Source organism: Pinus tabuliformis, chromosome 2_1 (genome assembly GCF_031772625.1).
Source record: "Pinus tabuliformis cultivar Carrire ecotype Pingquan chromosome 2_1, CPIR1, whole genome shotgun sequence".
NCBI lineage: Eukaryota > Viridiplantae > Streptophyta > Pinopsida > Pinales > Pinaceae > Pinus > Pinus tabuliformis.
The window spans coordinates 15,740,255-15,756,177 of NC_142299.1; the positions used below are offsets into that span (position 1 = coordinate 15,740,255).

Sequence of the window (15,923 nt, forward strand, 5' to 3'; positions counted from 1 at the left end):
TTCAGACATGCCGGTTCCAATGATGCTGTTGGTAACCACAACGTATGTGGAAGCTGAAATGTGAATGCCATCAGTGTTAGGACTATGTTCAGGTGCTGTCACCTGCAGATCGCTTGCTTCTACCGCAACACAGTTCTTGAAAGTAATGTGTATTTGTTGGCTGTTCTTCACGATCAAGTTCCTCACCACCAGGTAGTTGTTTGAATCGAATGTAACTGCCTGAAAAACAGAGTTTCAAAAACTTTCATTTAAACGAGATAAGCTTTTATCTATCTGCAGGGGGTAAGCTTAAATGTTTGAAGTATTTGACATTTTTTTTTGTTTGTGGAACAAGGGGAGGTGTGAATATTTTAATCTATAAAATATATGTTTTTAAGTAATATAGATTTATTTTGGAATTTTAGATACCAGGGAGAAGCCATGGCTGGTCTGCGAAGTCTCGAACCAAAAACCCCTTCCCACAATGGACGCCCAGGAGTGGGGGTATTCAGACCAGTTTTTGCGGGGTCTCGGCTTCGGCCGGTGTGGGCAATCAGAGATGAGAATCTTCTGCGGAACGATGGGGGCAAAAGCCCTGCAAGGGTCCCTCGCCGCCGCTCAAGAGGAAACGGCCGACGAGGCTGGTTTTTCCTCTCCAGCTGCCTGGTGTAGAGGCGCAACATGCAGTGGCCGTGGAGCAGCCTATGGAGATCAATGAAGAGGGTTTTCACTATGCGGTTTCGTGCAAAAAGGGCCGGCGAGAATTCATGGAGGATACCCACAAGGCCATTCTCATTGTTCACGGCGATTCCAAACAGGCTTCAGCCACAATCCAATCAGTGTTGGATTGCTACAGCCAGCAGCGGATCTGTCTCTCGAACCTGCCAGATCTGCCTGCAGAGGAACCAATGCTGGCAATACAAAACGACTGGGTTGCAGAGTTGAAACGGCAGGCTAGCAAGCCTCTGCACAGGGCTTTCTTTGGCAAAGATGGGGCCGCCGTCCTCTCTGCCGTAAGCAAGCAGTGGATCTGCTTTTCAAACTCGCCAGATATGCTTGCAGAGGAGAAATCCCCTCCTATCATCGCCATGGCAGATTTGCTCTCAGACGCATCAAAAGGCCCTGGCACTGTGTCTGGGCACTTCTTTGACTCCTTTTAGATCCAAATTTCTCAACCTACAAGTAGAACCATCTTGCAGTGGGTCAATTCTTCAGATCTGGTGCTGGATCTCAAACTTGATCTAGGGCGGCAGATTGGGATCCCTTCAAGCCTTCAGAGACTTCTCTTTCAAGGTAAACAACTTGAAGACCCTCTTCCCCTCTCTTCTTACAGCATTACCAAAAACAGCTCTTTGGTGGTAACCCTTCGTTTGAGAGGAGGTGCAGCGGGACAGTCATCCTCTGCTCCTCCTTTCTCATACAAAGATGCAGTACACTCTGAGAACCCCAAACCCCCGGAGGCCCTTAAACCTAAGCCCTTTTTGGTTGATAAGATAGAAGAAGTTCCCTCTGTTGAAATCACCCATGAAGATCTTGCAACCCAACTTCAAGAATTTGCAAAAAGAGCCATCATTTGCAGATTTAACGGACTGTGGCCGCAATCTCAGGATCTTTATGCATGGATCCATGCAAACTGGACTCATCATTGTAAGATCAGTTTCTGTTCAAAAGGTTACTTCATTGTTCTATTTGATAACAGTAAGCATTATGAAAAGGCTTTAGAAGAAGGCCCTTGGTTCATGGGAACTGCAAGGCTCTTCTTAACTCCTTGGTTCCCAGATTTTGATCCAGCAACTGCAGTCATTACCAGGACACCAGTATGGATCAGGCTTCCAAACTTACCTGCCCACTTATGGCATACTGTTGTCTATAGAGCTATAGGCAACACCTTGGGCAGTTTCCTTATGGGAGATTTCTGGCGGGAAACCAAAGGTCTCTACACATATGCCAGAATATGTGTGGAGTTAGATTTGAGCAAAGGACTTCCAGACCAAATCAATCTCAAGATAAACGACTTTGTCTAGACCCAGACACTGGATTACGAAAATACTGCATTCCGTTGCCGCCATTGCCACCAATCAGGGCATTTGCAGAACACCTGCCCATCTCTCCCGGCAAAAAAGAATAAGGATAACCTCTCCAAGCCCAAGTCCAAACGATGGGCTCCTTGCTCTCCACCTCCAGTTGTGGATTCTGATTCCTCCAGCTCTGAAGATGAAGATAGCGATGCGGAATTGGATCAAGCCCCTCATTCCGTGGTCCCTTCCACCGATGGGCCAGCGCAGTCCTCCGATACAGCCATCGCTCAGAAACGCGTCCATTTGACCTCCTCCTTTGATTCAGAAAAGGAGGGCCCCCCTGTGGGGATCCCCAATCTTCAAGTTGTTATTGCTCATTCACCCCAGGACGGTTGGGTCAAAGTCAAAAAAAGGAAAGGGAAAAAGCTTCGTGTTGAGGCTTCTGCCCATTCTGGGTAGAAGTCAGTGTTTTTGCTTCTAACTATATGTTGTAGCTTCTTGCTTGTTTCACTTCCAGTGTATCTTCTTGTACCATATTTTTTATTAATAGAATTAGTCCAATTCAGAAAAAAAAAAAAAAAAATAAATAAATAAAAAAAGAAGAAGAAGTAATATAGATTTATTTTAATCTTTGATCCATCAAAATTTCGATAGATATCAAATTTTATTTTGTGGTGTAAATTAGTATAAAATTTGAAGAAATGTTTGCATCTATAAAAATTTGATTTCTCAGTTATCAATAGAAAAATATGAAATTAAAATTTTTGATTAAATTTTTGTTTGTGGAACAGGGGGAGGTGTGAATATTTTAATTTATAAAATATATGTTTTTAAGTAATATAGATTTATTTGAATCTTTGATTTATCAAAATTTTGATAGATATCAAATTTTATTTTGTGGTGTAAATTAGTATAAAATTTGAAGAAATGTTTGCATTTATAAAAATTTGATTTCTCGGTTATCAATAGAAAAATATGAAATTTAGATGGAATTATACCAATTCTATATATTCAAGAAAGAGATCATCTTAGAGAATAAGAATAATATTAAAAACACTATTACTTCTAAATTTAGTAATTTATTTTTCTCATAATCGAATATGTGTTTGCGAAGTGAGGCAATTAAATATGTTCAAATATTAATTTAAATATATATTTTATAGGGTTGATTTATTTGAATTTTTATTTTTTCAATTAAAAATTATATTAAATAGCAAAAATTAAATATAAATATAAATCTTCATTTTTTAATATTAAAATAATAAATATAAATAATATTAATATTAATATAAATTTAAAATATCATTTACGGATAATAATGTATTTATTATTAAAAAATGAATAATACAAAAATTATAATTTTTAATTAAAAATAATAATTTATTTTAAAATTTATTATAATAATTTTAATTAAAGTTGTAAATGAAATTAATGAAATGACATTTACTCTATGATGATGATATTTGTTCATTAAGATTAATTTAAGAGAAAGTTTTTTCATCTTCAACTTTTTTAGTATAGTAAAGGTGACAACCTCTTTCATCCCAAGTTGTTTTGTGAATTGACTAACCCTCGATTCGACTTTGAAACTAGTGAGAACTAGTTTTTATCTTGACAAAGCTTATTTATCAAGACAGAATGATTATTATGATTTTAGAGATTGGGGATGATTACCTCCTTAGAATACTTTAGTTTTTTTTTTTTCCCTCTAACTCCTTATAGTCGTACAACTTATCTTTAATTTTGGAAGTAATAATATTTTTAATATTATCTTTATCCTCAAGATAATCTCCTCTTTTATCCCCATTAATCTAGCTAAGAGCTGAAAGTAAAATAAATTTTTTTTAAAAAAATACACCTAATTTATCATATTTTAATAAATTAAACAGAAAAATAATTTTATAAAAATAAAATAAAAACTATAAACTAAACTGTATCTCCTTATATAAATATTTAATAAATGACTCTTGGACTTATTTTTTACTCTCAATGTAAGCTTGCTAACAGATTTCCTGTGAAAACCAATGCTACATACTTTAAGATCACGTCTAGCTTCTAAAATTTGCAGAGAGGAAATATAGAAAACTGAAGAATGGGAAGAACAAAGTACCGTTGGAGCCGATCGACATGGCTGCAAAGACACACAGAGAATAGAAAAAGAAAAGCTGGTCAGCACTTGTGATGCTAATGAAATTATTTTTTAAAACAATTTTCATTAATTACTTAGTAACTAGTAATTCGCTAGTAACTAGTTATTTAGATTGACGTTTCAAACCAACTAATATCATTCTTTAGATTCACGTTTCAAACCAACTAATTTTCATTCTTGATTTGAAAACAGAGAATTAAACTAGATTTCAGTGAACTTACATGTGTTTTGATTTGAAAACAGAGAATTAAACTAGATTTCAGTGAACTTACATTTGTTTTGTTGATCTTGCAGGATGATGCCCACCATTTCTCTCCGCTTCCATAAATCAACCCTCCGCCCCCAATTGTTAGATCGTTTATTCCATGGAAGAGTAGCCAGTGATTAGATTTCAAGTCTTCCCAAACGCTTGGATCGTCAGGGGCGATGATTGTTCCAGAAATCTATCACAGAAATTCAATTGGATATAAAGCATCTGTGCAATTCACTGTATTTGGATGGATGGAATGCAGAGCATTGTTATTAATTAATCACTACCTGCACTGTGAGTGGATATTGACAGGGACCAGAGAAGTTGAGGGGCTTGACAAGGTAAGCATTTCCTCTTGGAACTAACAAGGTTGAAGGACCTGATGAACATGCTTCATTCCACGCTGTCATGAAAGCCTGAAAGAGGGCATAGCTACATCAATATGAAATCAAAATTTGAGTTTGGAAGGGTTGATAGATTCTAAGTTAACATAAATATATTTATGTATATGTGAGAAGAGTTAACATATTTTAACTTAAGGAAAAACTATATTTATAGAGATTATTTTTCTAATAAATTTCAAAAATAGCAATTTTCAAAATTTTAGTAAATTAAAAATAATATGAAAAAATTTAAAATCTGTATAATTTTAATTCAAAAAAAACTTATTATTTTTAATTTAGTAAAAGTTCTAAATTTTGAGTCGGTTTAATGGTTAAGAGTATGTATTTCTTCATAGGTTCAAAACTAGAGGGGTTAACAGGGCGTAACGCCTTACTCGGTCATCTACATAAGCGGTTATGGGCCTGCCTGTTGGCCACTTAACCTTGGATTATGTGAATGTATAATTTTCTGCTCTTTTTCTATTGGCCTGTCTGATGGCCAGACACCTGATGACATAATTTTCTGCTCTTTTTCTATTGGCCTGTCTGATGGCCAGACACCTGATGACATTTTGTATTTTGCGCATTATATATAATATCATCATGTTTTTTTCCTCTGAAAAAAAAGAGTATGTATGTTTTTTTAGGTTTAACAGTGAAATCGTTGCGTAGAGGTGGGTCCCTTGTCCCATAAACAAAGGGTCGTGTTATCACTGCAAAACTTCCTTAAAAAATTTGGACAACTTACATGGTTTCTCAATCCTTGTATCAGTCATGGTCAAGTCATTTTTATGTTTTAAAGTCTAAGTCATAGGGTTAGAGTCTCATGCCCACATGCTCTGACTTCCTGTATGTTATGGCAGACTGTGTTTTATGTTAGTTATGTTTGAGCATAGATGTAAAGAGCCCTGACTTCCATGAAAAATAGTATTTTGGTTTGCTGAGATGTGTGAGACTCCATAAGCCCAATGGGAATCAATCTGATATCTGTCCAGCCAGCTTATTTTCATGTGTTTGTTAAAGAGTTAGCCATCTTTCCTTGTTAGTGATCAACATTCATAATCTGTGAGAGAGCCCTCTCAGACTAAGGAGGCTAAGCCTTAGTCAAAAGTCTGGTTTGAAATAGTTACACAGAGTCTATCTGGTCAGCAGCCTTCCAGTGCTTGATTTTGTGATAACAGGTCGCATACACTAATTTGGTTTAATGGTTAAGAGTATGTGTTTCTTCATAGGTTCAAAACTAGAGGGATAGAGTATGTATGTTTTTTTAGATTCAACAGTGAAATCGTTGCGTAGAGGTGGGTCCCTTGTCCCACAAACAAAGGGTCGCATACACTAATTTGGTTTAATGGTTAAGAGTGTGTGTTTCTTCATAGGTTCAAAACTAGAGGGGTAGAGTATGTATGTTTTTTTAGATTCAACAGTGAAATCGTTGCGTAGAAGTGGGTCCCTTGTCCCACAAACAAACAAAGGGTCGCATACACTAATTTGGTGTCTGGCTTAAAAATGGATAATAATAACAATAATCAAATACTTAATTTAATAATTATTATTTCTTACCAATATAGCTTGGACAACAAGGTTGGTTTTATAGTTTAATTGGGGTAAATTTTCTTTTATCTATGATATTTATGGTATATTAGTTAGTTGATAGCAAGATATTAGCGATAGTGATTGTTTTTTAATCTTATTATTATTATTGGAATTGGGATTTTTGTTGATAGTAACATTAATAGATTTATTTTGAGATTTTTATTTTTAGATTATTTAGTATTCAATTTAAAGTTTACATGTATTTTTTTTAATAAAATAAAATATTCATTAAATAAATAAATATTATGGACCATAATCAAAAGCAAAAATATTATTGGCTATAATAAAAAACTAAAATATTATTGTCTATAATAAAAAACAAAAATCCATATACATATTTTCATATTTTAAAAATAAATTAAATTAAATAAATAAGTGTTATTGACCATAATAAAAAATAAAAGCTCATATACATATTTTCAATATGATTAGTTTGTTTTTTTTATTAATATGACAGCCTAAGAGAGGGAGATGTGGGATTCTTTTTGCATTTAATATAAAATTGACATGTGACACATACATAATAGTTTAAATTAAAAATTATTTTAACCATAATAAAATATCTAAGTCATCACAAGGAATACCATTTGTCCACGTGTTTCGAACCAACTAGTGTGGTTCATCGTTAGTGAACCACACTAGTTGGTTCGAAACGCGTACCAACTAGTGTGGTTCATCGTTAGTGAACCACACTAGTTGGTTCGAAACGCATCGACAAATGGTATTCATTGTGACTTTCGCCGAAAAATCTCTCCTAACTTGATATGGATCACAGAAGCCCGAACTCTATTATCTAAGTCATATTAAATAAGATAATTTTATATTAACTTTATGTAGAGAAATTAAGGTAATTGAAAAAAAAAAAAAAAAAAAAAATCTTATCAAGTTTTGAGGTTTCTTATTACACCAAAACCAGCAAGCATTAATGGGTGGTTAGTCCTATTTATTAGTCCAACACCTCCCTTCCTACCCAACTGGGCATTAATGGGTGGTTAGTCCTATGTATTAGTCCAACACCTCCCTTCCTACCTAACTGGGCATTAATGGGTGGTTAGTCCTATGTATTAGTCCAACACCTCCCTTCCTACCTAACTGGGAGGAATATAACCTAGACCAAAACTCTAGTACAAATTTCTTTATTAGAATTCTAACATAAGAAAAATGTGTAATTCTTTTACTTTTTAAAAATATGTTATTTTAGATTTTAAATAAAAATATGTTATTGTAAGTTTTAAATAAAATATTTAACTATAATGTTACCTATTATATTTCAAAATCAACTTCATATATATTCATATATTTCCATGTTAAGCATGGAATTGATACATGGTAGATATACACACATACATATATATTGATGTGTTGTTCAAATTAATGTTGCAATACTGACATTTCTAGCCTTTTAGGATGTCAAAATTATAGTGAGCTCCGGAGGCTTCTCTCCAAGCTTTTTAAATATAGGAATAAAATCTTAAATCAAACTAAATAATTCGTTTCTTTAGGTCCAGTAGACCAAAATTTGGTCTCATTAGGCATTAACCACCATCATCATCATCATATATATATGAATTGGTGTAAATCCCTTCACGTAAAGTTTATTCAATGTCTAGAGATGTCAAATCTTTTGAAATACATGTCTTGCTTCAAATTTTATACAAAATTTACATCTCAAAAAATGATTATAAATAATTATCAAATTAATACAATTAAGAATTATGAAGTGATTGGTTTTCCTAAAAACAAATATTTCTCATATTAATATTTATACTATTTTTTATTTATATTACATTTATATTTATAATAAAAGTAAATACATCATACATACTAACTTCAAAAAATTAAAAAACACTTTTAACTCTGTTAAATAAAAATTATATATATATATATATAAAACAAACTCCTTGAAAAAAGAACAGATATGTTATTATCAGCAGTATGCCACTCTAACACCATTCAGGAAAAATAATTAAAAACTATTTTACTACCTACACACAAATAGAAATAGAAACCAGAAAACAGCTTACAACAAACTGCTTAAATAATTGAATTATTAATAAAAGACAAAAACAGACTAACAGGCAGATTTGATTTGATTTGCTATGTAATCACATCAGTGTATATGTCACTCTTATTTATACTATTTTTATTTATATTACATTTATATTTATAATATAAGTAAATACATCATACATTCTAACTTCAAAAAATTTAAAAACACTTTTAACTCTGTTAAATAAAAATAAAATTATATATATATAAAACAAACTATGAGCAGTAAGCCACTCTAACACCATTCAGAAAAAAATAATTAAAAATTATTTTACTACCTACACACAAATAGATATAAAAACCAGAAAACAGCTTACAACAAACTGCTCAAATAATTGAATTATCAAAAAAAAACAAAACAGACTGACAGACAGATTTGATTTGATTTCCTATGTAAGCACATTAGTGTATATGTCACTCTGACACGATTAAAAGATAAAAATAAAAAACTATTGTACTTAAAATAAATCAACAAACTACTTTAAAATAAATCAACAAACTAGTTTAAAATAAATAAAAAACAGAATTGCCAGGTAAACACATCACTTTGTATACCACAGTAGCATATAGCTCAGCTGGAATCATGCAACTAATATTTTTTTCAAAGTACAAAGAATATTGATTGCACATGCAGCTGATATTCTTTTTCCAGCCTAGCAAATAGAGTAATGATTGTACTTGAACATCAATAATGAAGAAATTTTTAATGGATACAACTAACCTGGGTATCATCTGTGTATCCATCTCCTACAGCACCAAACTCATCCACATTCACTAGCAGCTGATTAGCAGTGAATATGTCTGAACCAGTTTCCATCCCTGGCTCCTTGAGTCCAGACCTATAAATGCCACTGTGACTGCTCCTTCTTCTGACAGATTCAAGGGCTTGACCTATCTCCCATGATGAACACATCTGGGTGAAGTACTGCGCAGCAATCAGGAAGAAAGAAATTGCCATTTGCAGGACTCTAATTGTGCCCATTTCTCTTCCGTTTCTCCTCATCTTTTCTATCAAGAACAATCATGGAACAGAATCTCCTGTGCATAAATAATACAGAAAGAGTGCATTGAAAGGAATTAGACAGTTAAAGCTCCCAGCCAGCAAGGGCAGTGGGCCAGACACAAAAGAAGCAATCTAAATTAAAATACCATAGAACAGAATAAAGTGTGAGTTCAATGGCGTGCAAAGAATCCTAAGGACAAAATGGCAAAGCCAGACCTGTGCCCACAAATGACTACAGAGTCCATCAAATGTACAACATCCTAATTTGGAATCTTCACAGAACAAGGAAAAAACATATAGGAAGTTGTCACTTGCAGCAGTTCCATCTGTGCCACCTTCTTGATTAATTAGAATTAGGGCTATACTAGTAGAGACCCATCTAATCCTCCACCTCATTTCTAAAGATGTACCATTTCAATTTGGGATTTTTCTTGGCGAATTTGATGTTTCATTTTAAATCTTTTCAACTACAAAAATTGACATGATAGTGACAGATTTCTTTCACCCAGTCTCTTAAATGCACTTGACTTCAAATGAACTGTGGTGCAACTGTGAATCAATGAGATCTTACCTCTGTTAGCCCAGATTCAATGATAGTTTCCCTTCAGTCAGAACAGATTCAAATGGTGCTTTAAGACATCAACCTATTAGGCTCCTACACAGCAGCATTTTCCTCTGTATTGTAGCAGTGGCAATTTTAAAACAAGCAAAACAAAGGATAGTGAAATTTTAAAAATTACAGTTGAAGTTTCTCATTCTTTTTCTTTTACTTAGACTAACCATTAGCGTTTTAGATCTCCTTCACCCAGACATTAGGGTTTTAGATCTCCCTCACGGTTCACCCAGGTGTTGAATATCTAGTATTTTTAATGTGATGCCATGTTATTGCAAGGCATATTACGGTGGACCTTGTAAATCATGTGTAACACTTTTGTTTTCCCTGCGCTGTTTCTCATTTCTACTGCTATTCCTGCGTTGGCCTCGCCCGGATTCGGTGCGTTAAATCATAACTTTAGGCACATAATTCTCGTTTTTCAAGGATTCTTTTGAAATTGGATACTGAGTATCCTACAGATTGCTGAAAGAGACAGAGTGACCATGTTTTGTAAACGCTTTTGCGTCCGTTCATCATGACTGAACACAATAATTGTGACGTTTTAAGCTAAGGAACTCAATAATTGTGAGGGTTTAAGCATAAGTAACTGATTTCTGGGTTTTCTGTTTACTGCTAAGGTGTAAGAGAAGAAACTGATCTGTGAATTTATGCCAAGGAACGATAGGTGGGTGAGACATTAAATTATTTTTTATTGTTTTATTTTTTCATGCAGTGGAAAATTTATCATAATTTAAAAAATAATAGAGATAACTTAAGGTAAATTGATTTATCATTGTTATTTAAAAAAAACATGCCACTTGAAATTAGCCATAGGTGGTGTAAGGAACAGACTTTCACTCTTAGATCTTGAGCACTTATTTTCTTAAACAGTAAACTTGTTTCCTTATCTCCAAAAAAAACTGCTTTATCACTGTTATTCAAAAAAAAACATGTCACTTGAAATTAGCCACCGGTGGTGTAAAGAATAGGCTTTCACTCTTAGCTCTTGGGCACCTATTTTCTTAAACGGTAAACTTATTTCCTTATCTCCAAAAAAAAACTAATTTATCACTGTTATTAAAAAAAACATGTCACTTGAAATTAACCACGGGTAGTGTAAAGAACAGGCTTTCAATCTTAGGCACCTATTTTCTTAAACAATAAACTTGTTTCCGTATCTCCAAAAAAAAAACTAGCTCTGGCCAAATAAATGAAATTTTAAAACTTATTACAACCAAAAAAACAAAAAAATATTTGATAAACTAATCTGTCAGTGAAGAAAAAAATTATTTATTTATCATAATATCATTTTGATTTGACATCATATCTTACTAACATTGTTCATTGCCATCACTCTGCATCAATTCCCTCATTAGTTTTCTTGATGAATGGAACAATATCATTTCGACTTGATCGATAAAGATGGTTTATTCTATATGTATAGAAAGTGTTTAACTACGTTCATTATACTTGCTTGGCATAGCAGTAAGCAGATTATTCTTTAGTTAAATTACTTTAATTTAATTCTTTTCTTAAAATTTAATTTTAAATATTAAGTTAGAAAAGAGTAATGCATATGGGCTATAACGAAGCTTTTGTGTTGTGGATTTCCATAGGTAGTGCTTTCTCCCCTCATGCGGGCCTATCAAATAGGTTCAACTACACAAGCAAGGCCTATTGCATAGGTGTAACCTTTCGCTCGGTACTAAAATCCTCAGGAGATGAAAGCATCTAAAGGTGCATTGACCGGGGATACACGACAGAAGGAATTGTTCTATCTCCAGAACTCACCTTCACTGAGCGTAAGTTTTATTTTACCCAATTTTTATTCCCAAATACCTTACCTTTTCTTTCCCCAAAAAAGAAGAATGGAAAAAATATCAAATCACACCATCTCTGTAATAGATAAATGCTTCTTTCTCCCCCTAACCATCGGAATTATTCGCAATAATATATCTGCTACAATTGTGAAGGTCTTATCAATAAAATTGTCATTTCTCTGAAATCTAGGCATAGTCAATTACAGATTTAAGATAATTACAGATTTAAGATAATTAGACTCCTTGATAAGAGGAAACGCTCCTCCTCCAATGTGAATCATTCACTCCTATACATAAAACATTGTTAATATCATGAGAGGAATAACCAATAACAACTCCAAACACAACCAACAGATAATCCACATCGAGTGATTGCATGATATCATAGGCTTCATGCTCATATGATGACATTGCCTGCCCAACAGTGGCAATGTGTATATTGTTCCATGTATTGTTGCCAACCATAATAGTTATGTTTCCCATTGTTGTGATTTGATATCCATAGTCCCACCACGATATTACCTTGGCATCAAGAGGGATATTTTGTCACAAGCAGAAGTACGCTTCACGATAGTCATCAAAGATAACCCTGTCACCATGGGCACCCCTAACAGCAAGAACAATAGAGGGAGACAAAAATGCCTTTGATGTCACCCAAGTGCAATGGGTGACATATCTCGTAAGTAAAGTACACCTAAGAGTATGGTGCATGCACTCTTTCTCTGTAACGGCAATGCCTGATCTGTAGAAACCTTGGAAACTGCCTCGAAATTACTTGAGCCTTTGCTAGGAGCCGTAAATGCAAATTTAGGCTCAGGGTGAACCAGAGTGGCCAAGCTTTTCATAGTTGAAAATATTGCTATAACACTAATAAGGCACATAGCTGGAGTTGCGAAAAGGATCAGAGAAACCATCACTTTAGCAAACTACAAGTTATTAAGGTCATATGACACAACAAAAATAGTGGCCAGAAAATATATCTTTTCATCTATTTAATATAATGTCATGGTCTCGTTTTCATCTATTTAATATAATGTCATGGTCTCGTTCTTCATTTTGTCCTAAGATAAATCACACTAGCTGGTTCAGAACGTGTCGACTTAAAATTTATTTATGTGATTTTTATTGAAAGATCTCTCAACATTCATAATAATGGCATCGGTCAATCTTTTGAAACAAAAGTAAAACCAAGCCGAAAAGAAGAAAAGCAGGAGGTGAAAATCAAACATAAATTACGACCAAGTTGTTGATTAATGCTATGAGACAGAGGCAATGATTGGTATATGATCTTTTGGGTATGTTGGATCAAGAAGGGAGTAGAAACGCCTAGTCCAAAGGAGCTTATAACCGGATGCCATGCCAAGTCCAAGTGTTAGTGCCCCTACTCTTACTGCATTAGTCACAGTGATCTTCAAAAAAAAAAAACTTTAAAAGAGTTTTGGATCGTCTAGCTGATGTTTAATTCAGTCTAAACAGTAACAGACCTGCAACAAGAAAAAGACCCCCTCGCAGCCATACCGAACAAATAACCAACCAGAGTTGTAATTGACGCAAAAACGGTGCCATCAACACATATACTTCTATTATGTGCACTACAAAGCTAACCAATCTGAGAATCCAATACAGAAGAGCAGCAGTGACCATAAGACCAGGGTAAAGGGTTCCTCCGATGATTCTACCCAGGGGATACCAGATCTCGAAATCGAACCAGTTCCTGAATTCGTAGAAACCTTATTCTATCAAGTGCAAAGTGGTTCTGTAGTTGAAATACAGATCGAACTCGTGGATCATGCTTTTGTAGCGAAGCACGCTGAACAATCTTGTTATAAATGCGAGGACATATACCAGACAAAAAATACCCACCCGCAGCAATAGCTCCTATTGTTTGGTTTTGAGCCTAAAATTCCTGATGGAGAACTGTAGGGTTTCAAGCTTTAGGCTTAGAGGTGCCATTACTGAGTTCAATTCTATTTTCGATTTCCCAGTCATTACATTACTAAATTAATCACAGTTATGCTAGGGTTTCTACTCAACGGATCTCATGTGCATAGTTTCTTATGTTGAAACTCTGGTTCTGTAACTGTGGAAGCAGACCGTGTGATGGTTAGAAGCATAAATTGAGGGTATTCTCAACAAAGGGTATCCAAAAAGCTGCAGATCGGAATAATTTATGACAGAAAGCGAATGGATCTATCCAAGAAAACCCATATTTCCATGGAGTCATAACCCATTCTCAAACCATTATCCGGATTTTGGGGCTAAGATCCATGAGGCTTGAATGTTGAAATAGACAAGAGAAAGTATTGGACATTAGATAAATCAGCGCTCCCGTGTGTTTCGCAACATGGACTAACTAGTCTTATGCATCCTTATCCTTGGTGATGCAATCATTGACTAGCACCTATAGGTTTTTGTTGTCTAATGGAAATCGTGATTCCCAACAAGTGGTATCAAGCGTAGGTCACAAGTTCGATACACACACAACTCGCACTGGGGGGAGATTGTTGGACATTGGATTAACCAGCTCTCCCCATGTGTTTCGTGACATGGGCTAACCGCCTCTTATGGATCCTTATCTTTGGCGTTGCAGGGTTTGGTCTAATGGCAATTGTGATTCACAACAGACGCACAAAATATTTCCTGAAACTATTCTCAAAAAAATATTGATAAAAAAATACACACTGAATACATCACAACATAGGAAAATAAGGATAACTCTTTATTAAATGAGGAAAACCTTACAACTACATCATGGTGGACGAATTTGTCCTTTTGAAAGGTAAGGCCGGTTATTTATAGTATTTTCAGTGCCTTCTTGAGTTACATAATTCAATACCATGGTTGGATACCACTTTCCATTTGGATTAAGTGGTGACTTTAGGAAGTCTTAAGATCCAAGTGCAAGGGGCAGTATCCAGAGGCTAGAGTATTTGGATGTATTTAGAAGTCAAGAGATCGGAAACTTGTCAGAATGAAGACTTAAGGAATCAACTTGAATATAGATGTAAGGAGTGGTTGATGTGTTAGGTTGTGGTATGGCCCTATGTGGTGGTGACATGTGGGCATGCAAACTACATGTTAGTTGACATGGAATTGTATGGAGGAGACATGAGGAAACAAGACTACCATGTGTCTGCGACATGGAAATGGTACGGATGTTAATGTGGATCTTGAAAGGAAAAATCTTTAGGAGGGCATAACTTGGTGTATAGAGCTTGAATTTTGATGAAATTTAGATTTTTTGGAAAGCTCTCGTAAAGTAGAGGATGATAGTGGTCTCAATTAGAAGTTTCAAAGTGGTCAGAGGAAGAGGAATTTTTTATAACCCCGCCTCATTAAAGTGACTTAAGGGGTTGGGTGTGTTACAAAAAAAATGGTATCCTTGGACAAGAATGAGGCTTGGGATCTAGCGAAGTTGCTAGCTAGAAGAAATCTCGTTAGTAGAAAATGGGTGGTTAAGAAGAAGTTGAATGCATAAGGCAAAGTAGAGAAATATAGCATCAATTAGTAGCAAAAGGTTATTCTTAGGCAGAGGTAATTGACTTTGGTGAGACTTTCTCTCTTGTTTCCAAGTTAACTTATATTAGATTTATTTTATCTATTGTTGCTACTTTTGATTTTGAAGTAAGACAAACGAACATGAAGACAACATTCCTATATGGGGATCTAGAAGAAGAAATCTACATGAGCCTGTGAAAAAGCTTTCCAGTGAAGGGAAAGAAAGATCTTGTTTCCAAGCTAAAAAGTCCCAATATGGGTTAAAGCAATCATCAAAGATGTATCAAAATTTTCATACTTATAATATTAGGACTTGACTTCACAAAAGCAAAAAGGATCACAAAGTTTATTTCAATTTATTTGGCAATCATCTTATATGTAGATGATATGTTGTTGATTGGAAACAACAAGGAAATCATCTAGCATGTGAAAATTCTGTGGTCCTCCAAATTTCATATGAAGGATCTTGGTGTTGCAAATTTCATTTGGGCATGGAAATTAAAAGAGATCAAGCAAACAAGGAAAAATATTTAAATTAGAGGATGTCAAGACAACATCATTAAGGTTTAACAAGCAAAATTGTAAA

General features: G+C 34.5%; 1 protein-coding gene and 1 pseudogene across 3 annotated transcripts in view; both read right to left on the bottom strand.

Annotated features, from left to right (window-relative positions):
• Positions 1 to 10,461, bottom strand: part of LOC149198448 (putative polygalacturonase At1g80170) — a 32,807-nt gene extending 22,346 nt beyond the window's left edge. The window contains exons 1-7 of one of the 3 annotated variants that reach the window (XM_089402059.1): positions 10,205 to 10,461; positions 9,996 to 10,099; positions 9,143 to 9,459; positions 4,684 to 4,812; positions 4,419 to 4,589; positions 4,108 to 4,128; positions 12 to 219 (exon numbers count right to left, since the gene is read on the bottom strand). In XM_089402059.1, the coding sequence (XP_089258185.1) occupies positions 12 to 219; positions 4,108 to 4,128; positions 4,419 to 4,589; positions 4,684 to 4,812; positions 9,143 to 9,424 (811 nt within the window). In that variant the 5' untranslated portion in view covers positions 9,425 to 9,459; positions 9,996 to 10,099; positions 10,205 to 10,461. Of the gene's footprint in view, positions 1 to 11; positions 220 to 4,107; positions 4,129 to 4,418; positions 4,590 to 4,683; positions 4,813 to 9,142; positions 9,460 to 9,640; positions 9,794 to 9,995 lie in introns of those variants that run through there. The other 2 variants (XM_089402058.1, XM_089402057.1) reach the window with 2 other exon arrangements.
• A 1,578-nt stretch (positions 10,462 to 12,039) lies between these two features.
• On the bottom strand, positions 12,040 to 13,483 carry LOC149198449 (dolichyl-diphosphooligosaccharide--protein glycosyltransferase subunit STT3B pseudogene; annotated as a pseudogene).
• Positions 13,484 to 15,923: the final 2,440 nt, after the last annotated feature.